The sequence below is a fragment of the Callorhinus ursinus genome, unplaced genomic scaffold, assembly GCF_003265705.2.
Source record: "Callorhinus ursinus isolate GAN/ISIS: 27379988/994484 unplaced genomic scaffold, GSC_fseal_2.0 scaffold52, whole genome shotgun sequence".
NCBI classification, from domain to species: domain Eukaryota; kingdom Metazoa; phylum Chordata; class Mammalia; order Carnivora; family Otariidae; genus Callorhinus; species Callorhinus ursinus.
In genome coordinates, this window is record NW_027397114.1 from 7,628,470 (window position 1) to 7,637,340 (window position 8,871).

General features: G+C 46.4%; 1 protein-coding gene across 1 annotated transcript in view; it reads left to right on the plus strand.

Moving 5' to 3' along the window:
* ARHGAP23 (Rho GTPase activating protein 23) overlaps window positions 1–1,970 on the plus strand; it is a 70,485-nt gene extending 68,515 nt beyond the window's left edge. Inside the window, exon 25 of the mRNA XM_073883762.1 lies at window positions 16–1,970. Coding sequence (XP_073739863.1) covers window positions 16–510 — 495 coding nt within the window. The 3' untranslated portion in view covers window positions 511–1,970. The remainder of the gene's footprint in view (window positions 1–15) is intronic.
* The last annotated feature ends 6,901 nt before the right edge of the window (window positions 1,971–8,871 follow it).

Sequence of the window (8,871 nt, forward strand, 5' to 3'; positions counted from 1 at the left end):
CGCCCGGACGCCGAGGGCGCGGGCGCCGGGCGGGGCGGTCCCCGCGCCGCGGAGCCGCCGGGCTCGGCCTCGTCCAGCAGCCAGGAGTCGCTGCGCCCCCCGGCGGCCGCGGCGGTGGCGGCGCTGGGCTCGCGGCCGTCGCGCATCGAGGCGCTGCGGCTGCGCCTCCGCGGCACCGCCGACGACATGCTGGCCGTGCGGCTGCGGCGGCCGCTGTCGCCCGAGACGCGGCGGCGCCGGAGCAGCTGGCGGCGCCACACGGTGGTGGTGCAGAGCCCGCTGACCGACCTCAACTTCAACGAGTGGAAGGAGCTGGGCGGCGGCGGCCCCCCGGAGCCCGCGGGCCCTCGGGCGCACAGCGACAACAAGGACTCGGGCCTCAGCAGCCTGGAGTCCACCAAGGCGCGGGCCCCGTCGTCCGCGGCCTCGCTGCCGCCCGGGAACCCGGCGGCCCTGCAGAGCCAGCCCCCGCGCCGCTCGGCCGCCTCCCGCCTCCACCAGTGTCTGTGACCGGCCGCCCTCCCCCAGTTTTCTCTGGCTTGCACCCCCTTCTCCTCTTGCCCCCCGGTGCGTCTGGCGCTGCAGGCCGCGCCTCCCTAGTTTGTGTGCGGGGACGGCCAGGAGGTGGGCAGGCGAGAAGGCCCGGCTGGACGAGCAGTTGTGGGGGGGACCCCGGAGGTAACAGGAGTGGGGGAGACGAGAGGGGCCAGGCTGCTAAGGGCTCTGTGACAGAGTGGGCCCTTCTGTGTCTGCACTTAGAGACCCTTGTTGGCCATGGAGTGTGGGTAGGGAACCCCCAAGTCTCAGACTAAAGGAAAGACACAGGGTGATGCTGGCTCTTGGCTTCTTTCCTCTGCCCCTGTCCATTAGCTCCCAGCTCCCAGCTCCCAGCTCCTCGCTGAGGGGAAGGGGGTGAATGTATGCCAGGGGAGAGGAGACGGAGCAGGGTGGTGTCCCTGGGGGAAAGGGAGCCTGTGTGCCAGGGCGCGAGTCACTGTCAGAAGGTGTTTCCGTAGCAACTTCTGCCACTCCTGCCCCACCACGCTCACCAGGGCGCCCTGCCTTTGCTGCCTCCAGGGATCCTGCCCCTGCTGCTTGTCAGAGCCAGGGAAGGAAGTTAGGGCTGCTCCACAGAGGCAGGACTGAGACTCTTACCAAGGTTACTCCCCTCACCAACTTTTTGCCAACCCTTAAACCACCCTCACTAAGCGTGTTGACCATGGGGAGCTAGCTGCCCGTTCCCCAGAGACTTAGGGGAGGGTCCAGGGTCCCCCTCCCCCCCCCACCACTTCCCCAGGCCTCCCTTGCCTGTCTTTTCCTTCTTCCAGCTGTGCCTGCTTCTTCCACAACTCAGGCACACAGACCCCACCTTCTTCCTTTAGGAGGGGGCGTAGGAAACATCCCTGGTGTCTCACTCTCTTTCTCTCTCCCTCCTCTCTCTGTCACACACCACACACACACACACACACACACACACACACGCGCACACTGATTTATGGGGTCTGAGCTGGGCTGTTCCTTCAGGATGGGCGGGACCCAGCCCCCTCTTCTTCCCACACTTTGTAAATAGACCTCAGACCACCAGGCCTCCCCACACATGCCCTCACTTATTCCAGGGAAGCCCGGGTGGGGTTGTGAACCCCACTGCCACGTCTGTCGGTCCTCTTGTTTTATGCAAAGATTTGCTGTAAAGTAGATTTCTCTCTTCTCCCTCCCTGATCCTTTTATTGTAAATATTGTCTCTAAATGTGTAACATATTATAAAGAATTTATAAGGATTTTTAAAGATGTTTTGCTCATTTAAAAAAGTGTTGTAACAGTGTTGGATAAGCCTCTGGCCCCACGTGCGCATGTCTCCTTTCACTGTGTCCTTGACACACCTCTCTAGGCGACAACTAAGATTTCCTGCTTCTGAAAAGTCCTGTCTTAAAAGTATAGTCTCTATCTTGGAAATAAATGGCCTTCCTTGAGGCACGAGTCAGCTGTGTCGCTTGTTTCGGAAGGAGGGAAGGGCAGGAGTGGAGCTGCGAGGGGAAAAGTAGGAGGGGCTGGACCGGGTACTGGCTGAGTGGAGACACACCTCTGCCTCCTGCTAGCTTTGTAGGTATCCTTGGGGACTCGCATGAGCAATGACATGGGCACGGGATACAAGCCGGAAGGGTGGCAGACCCTCATTGCTGCAAGAGGTTGCCATGTGCTTTCTGGACTCCTCTAGAGGCCAGGTAGGTGCACAGGCACCTTCCTTCTCAGGCCTGCCTAGACCTTCAGAAAGGTCCAGAGGTGCTGCCCAGCAGACAGGAGGCTTGGGCAAGGCCCAGGCCACTGATAGGCCCATCCCGGCTGGCTGTCACCAGGGGCACTCTAGGCCCATGCAGTATCCAGAGAGAACAAGAATGGGTTTTGTCCATTGTCTTATCCCACACGTGCAAGTTTACAACATGGGATGGGCTTTCTTCAATGTCATGGTTCTAGAGGTACCATTGCCAGCTTCCAGGCTGCCTCTGATGGGCGTCCTGTAGGAAAAGCAGGTGACATTCCTCTAAGAGAACCTAGGGGAGAGCCCTGGAGCTGGGTAGAGCTCACTCACTGAATCCTCCTTCCTTTCTCTACCCTCCCCTACCCCCAGGTTGTTTTTGTTTGGCAAATGAGCTCACTGCTAGTGTTGTGGGCTCACACAGGCCCCAAGTCCCAACTCAGTCCCGCAACACTTTGGAGCTCCGCATCATTGTTATCTCCATTTTATACAGGAGGAAACTAAGGCACAGAGAAATGACGACCTGTCCAAGGTCACACAGCTAATAAGCTGGTGGAGCCGGGATAAATCTAAGCCCAGAGAAAGGACATAAGTTTAAGGTTACCTGCCCATTGGGATACCTTCTCCAGGCTGTATTAGGCTTTGGATGTAAAAGGCAACTGCCTAGGGGTGCCTGGCTGGCTCAGTTGGTAAAGCATCTCTTGATCTCGGGGTCATAAGTTCAAGCCTCACATTGGGCATGAAGCCTACTTTAAAATAAAATGAAATTTCAGACCCATTATTTAAAAAAATAAATAAAAGGCAACTGCATAAAACAATAATTATAAAACTGTGTCAGCAGTTTTATAATCTGCTTATAACCTCTATGGATGAGATCTGTATGACATTAGTCGTACAAAGGTGTGGGGAGGGAATGGGGCTAGACTGAAGCAGAGTTTTTATACACTATTAAAATTAACTTAGTATTTATCCAAACTATATTTATTTTTTTAGTTTATTTATTTGTTTATTTATTTATTTTAGTAACCACTACACCCAACGTGTGGCTCGAACCCATGACCCTGAGATCAAGAGTCACACACTATTCATCTTCTGAATGAACCAGCCAGGCGCCCCAAATGCAAACTATATTGTGTTAAGTGAAGATGCTGCTAATTGTAATGCCCAGGGCAACACCTAAGAAGATAATTCCAAAAAACGCTGTAAATGAAACAGGGAATTAAAAATATACACTAGGGGTGTATCAGTGTGTTAAATAGCTGCCTTCCGCTCAGGTCATGATCTCGGGCTCCTTGGATTGAGTCCCGCATGAGGCTTCCTGCTTCTCCCTCACCCTCTGTACTCTCAAGTAAATAAATAAAATCTTTTTTTTAAATACACTAGAAAATATCTATCTTAACAAAAGAAGGCAGGAATCAAGAAACAGAAAACAAAAAAAGAAACCCATAAGACATGAAAAAAATAGCAAAATGGCAGACATAAATCTTCTCAGTAGTTACATTGAACGTAAATGGGGCAAACAGCCCAATCAAAGGCAGGGAGTGCAGAATAGATTTAAACACATGATCGAACTACATGCTGTTTATAAGAAATTTAGGTTCAAAGGCACAAAAATGTTTAAAAGGATGGAAATAGATGCCATACAGAGTTACCAACAGAGAGGTGGAGTAGCTATGCAAGTTTGAGACAAAACAGATATTGAGGAGACAAAAACTATTACTTGAGACAAGAAGGACATTTATAATGATAAGAGGGTCTATCAAGAAGATGAAATTATTATAAATATATATGCTTCTAACAACAAAAGCCTGGGTGGCTCAGTCGGTTAAGGGTCTGCCTTTGGCTCAGGTCATGATCCCTGGGTCCTGGGATCAAGCCCTGCATCGGTCTCCCTGCTCAGTGGGGAGTCTGCTTCTCCCTCTCCCTCTGCTGCTCCCCCTGCTGTGTTCTCTCTCTTTCTGTCAAATAAATAAATAAAATATTTTTAAAAAGAAGAAAACTCCATCCAACAACAGAATACACATCTTTCTTAAGTGCACATGGAACATTCTCCAGGATAGACCATATGTTGGCCATAAAACAAGCCTCAATAAATTTAAGAGGATTGAAATCACATGAAGTTTGTTCTCCAACCACAGTGGAATTAAATCAGAAATTAATAACAGAAGGGGTGCCTGGGTGGCTCAGTCGGTTAAGCATCTGACTCCTGATTTCAGCTCAGGTCATGATCTCAGGGTTGTGAGATCGAGCCCTGCATCAGGTTCCATGCTCAGTGGGGGAGTCTGCTTGGGATTCTCTCTATCCCTCTCCCTCTCCCCTCCCCCCAATAATAAATAAATAAATCTTTTAAAAAATTAGTACAGAAGAAATAGTGAGAAGTTCACAAATATGTAGAAATAGAAAAATTCACTCCTAAATAATCAGTGGGTCAAAGGAGAAATCACAAGGGAAATTAGAACTACCTTAAAATGAATGAAAGCAAAAATACAACATATAAGTGTATGGGATGCAGCCAAAGCCGTGTTTCAAGGGAAATTTGTAGCTGTTAATATCTGTATTAGAAAAGAAGAAAGAGGGTGCCTCGGTGGCTCAGTTGGTTAAGCGCCTGCCTTCAGCTCAGGTCATGATCCCGGAGTCCCAGGATCGAGTCCCACATCGGGCTCCCTGCTCAGCAGGGAGTCTGCTTCTCCCTCTGACCCTCCCCCCTCTCATGTGCTCTCTCTCTCTCTCTCACACTCTCTCTCTCAAATAAATAAATAAAATCTTTAAAAAAAAGAAGAAAGATTTCAAGTCAATAACCTAACCTTTCACCTTAAGATACTAGAAAGAGAAGAGCAAACTAAACCTAAAGCAAGCCAAAGGAAGGACATAATAAAGATAAGCGTGGAAATAAATAAAATAGAAAGTAGAAAAAAATGGAGAAAATAAATAAGACTACAAGTTGATTCTTGGAAAGGCCACCAAAATTGACAAATATTTAGCTAGACTGGCCAAGAAAAAAAGAGAGCTAAATCTCTGCTAATTTCATCTTTTCCAAGAACTAAATTTTAGTTTTATTAATTTTATAATTTTTAAATTAATTTTCTTTATTTTTCTATTTTTGTGGCTCATTAAGGAAATGCAAATTATAACCACAGTGAGATACCACTTCACACCCACTAGGATGGCTTAAATCGAGAAAATAGAACACAACACATGTTGGTAAGGCCGTGGAGAAATAGGGACACTGTGAGAATGTAAACTAGCACAGTTGCTGTAGAAAATAGTTCAGTAGTTCCTCAAAGAATTAAACCTAGAATTACCATAGGACCTGGCAATCCCACGCCTAGGTATATCCTCAAGAGAAATGAAAACATACGTCCACACAGAAACTGGTACATGAATGTCTATAGCAGTATTATTCATAATAGCCAAAAGGTGGAAACAAGGCTATTGTCCATAAATGGATAAACAGATAAATAAATCATTGTATATGCATACTATAAAATGCTATATTATTTGTTCCATAAAAGGAACAAAGTATTGGTACATGTTATAACTTGGATAAACCTTGAAAAAATTATACTAAGAGAAGACAGACACAAAAGGTCACAAATTCCATGATTTCTTTTGTATGATATATATCTAGAGTGAAAAAAAACCCATAGGGACAGATTAGAGGTTACTAGGGAATGGGGTGCAGTGGGGATTGGGAGAGACTGCTTAATGGGTATAGGGTGTTTTATGGGGTGATAAAGTTTTGAAACTAGAGAGAGCTGGTGGTTGGACAACATTGTGGACACACTAAATACCACTGAATTGTACATTTAAAAAAGTTAATTGTATGTAATGTGAATTTAGTCTCTTTTAAATTTAAATTAAGGATACTCATAAATATGATTGTATTAGAAATTGAGATAAATACTAAATTCAGAATAATTTTGGAAGTTTTTTTTATTTTTTTAAAGATTTTATTTATTTGACAAAGATCACAAGTAGGTAGAGAGGCAGGCAGTTGGAGAGGGAGAAGCAGGCTCCCTGCTGAGCAGAGAGCCCGATGTGGGGCTCAATCCCAGGACCCTGCAATCATGACCTGAGCTGAAGGCAGACGCTTAACTGACTGAGCCACCCAGGCACCCCTGGAAGATTTTTTTTTTTAAGTTTTTTTTTTTTTTTTAATATGACAGAGAGAGACAGCGACAGAGAGAGGGGACGTGAGAGAAGGAACACAAGCAGGGGGAGTGGGAGAGGGAGAAGCAGGCTTCCAGCTGAGCAGGGAGCCCGATGTGGGACTCGATCCCAGGACCCTGAGATCATGACCTGAGCTGAAGGCAGACGCTTAACGACTGAGCCACCCAGGCGCCCCTGGAAGATTTTTTTAAAAGACTTATTTATCTATTGAGAGAAAGAGTGTGAGCAGGGGGAGGGGCAGAGGGAGAGAGAGACAAGCAGACTTCCCACTGAGCCCGATCCAAAGACCCTGAGATCATGACCTGAGCCAAAATCAAGAGTTGGACACTTAAGTGTCCGACTGAGCCAACCAGGTGCCCCAGAATTTTTTTTTTTTTAAGAAAAGAAAATCTTGGTGGGAATGTAAATTGGCGCGGCCACTATGGAAAACAATATGGAGGTTTCTCAAAAAATTAGAAATAGAAATACCATATGGCCCAGTAATTCTACTTCTGGGTATTTATCCCAAGGAAATGAAAACACTGACTCAGAAAGATACATGCATCCCCATGCCCACTGCAGCAATTCCAATTTCAAAGAAGATGTGGTATTACATATACAATGGAATATAGAATGGCAATGAAAAGGAATGAAATCTTGCCATTTGCAACAACATGGATGGATCTCGAGGGCGTTAAGTGAAATAAGTTAGACAGAGAAAGACAAATACCATATGATTGCACTTATATATAGAATCTCAACAACAAAAAAAACTCAACCAAATAGACAAACAAAAAATAAGCTCATAGATACAGAGCACAGACTGGTGGTTTCCAGAGGTGGGGGATTAGGGATGGGTAAAATGGGTAAATGGGGTCAAAAGGTACAAAATTCCAGTTATAAAATAAATAAGTTATGGGGATCATGTAGGACTTGATGACTATAGTTAATAATATTGTGTTGCATCTTTGAAAGTTGCTAAGAGAGTAGATCTTAAAAAGTTATCATCCTATGAAAACGATTCTGTAACTATGTTTGGTGACAGATGTTAACTACTGTGGCGACCATTTCACCATGGACACAAATGTGGACTCGTGTTGCACACCTGAAACTAAAATAGTGGATGTCAATTATACCTCAATTAAAAAAAGAAAATAATCCTGTTAATGATAGCATCAAAGCTTGTAGAGAGGTAACTACAAAACATTGCTGAAAGAGATTAAAGATCTAAATAAATGGAAAGATAACCCATGTTTAAGAGGATTTAACATTGTTAAGATGGCTATATTCTGTAAGTTGAACGACAGATTCAACACAATTCCTATTAAAATCTGATTTTTTGTCTTTTTGGCAAAAATTGACAAGCTTATCCAAAATTTCCTATGGAAACGTAAGGAACACAGAACAGCCAAACAGTTTTGAAGAATTTTGCTGATTTTAAAACTTACTACCAGTCAAAACAGAGCAGTGCTGGCATAAGGCTACATTTCTTTCAGGAGAAACATGTCTTTTTTTTTTTTTTAAGATTTTATTTTTAAGTAATCTCTACGGTCAATGTGGGGCTCGAACTTACAACCCCGAAATCAAGAGTCACATGCTCTACTCACAGCCAGACAAGTGCCCCACGTGAGAAACATTTCTTTGGGAAAACTCCCAATGTATTTGAGTTGAACTAAGAGGAATGGGGATTTTTCCTTGCCATTCTGGCATGGGCAGGTAGAAGGGCCATGAGAGTGGTCTGAGCTAAGGCAGAGAATCTGGATAAATGGGGTCAAAAGGTACAAAATTTCAGTTAATTTTGTGGGACGGTGACCAGGGGTATGGGATGGAGCTTCCCGCCAGGTGTCATTATGAGTAGTATCCAACAATCAGTCCGAGTCAGCGGGTGTCAAGGGAGCCTATCATCCGCTAATGGGCATGGTGGCCGTGAGCCCAAGGCCCCGCACCAAGAATTGGGAACTCTGGAATGCTGAAGCCACTCCGTGACCCAAGAGGAAGAAAATGCCTAGGGGCTCAGAGACGTGCAGACACTGATGGAGAAAATGAGGGCTCCCCTGGGTTTCGGTCGGGAAAGCAGTCTCTTTTCTCTTCCCAATAAGGATCGGACTCTGAGGCCAGCTGGTCGGATCCCTGCTTTGCCCCATCAGCCTTCCCCGTCAGTAAAATGGAGCTAATGAGCCCCACAGGCCACGGTGTCAGGGTTAAAGAGACACTTAGTGGAAGTGAGGAGTATCATAAAGCATTAAGAAAGCACGGCTATTGGAAGGGCTAAGTCTTGGGTTTGACTTCTGGCTCCATCCCCTCATAGCCACAAAGGTGCCGAGGCTCAGTTTCCCCTCCCTCAGCCAGAGGATTGTTAGCTTGAGTGAGTCCAGGGAGGCATCGCCCGCCCCTGCCTCTAACTGATGGCTCTGCACTCGCTCCTGCCCCTCGCCCCCCATCTTTTCTCCGCAGCGCAGCCAGACGTA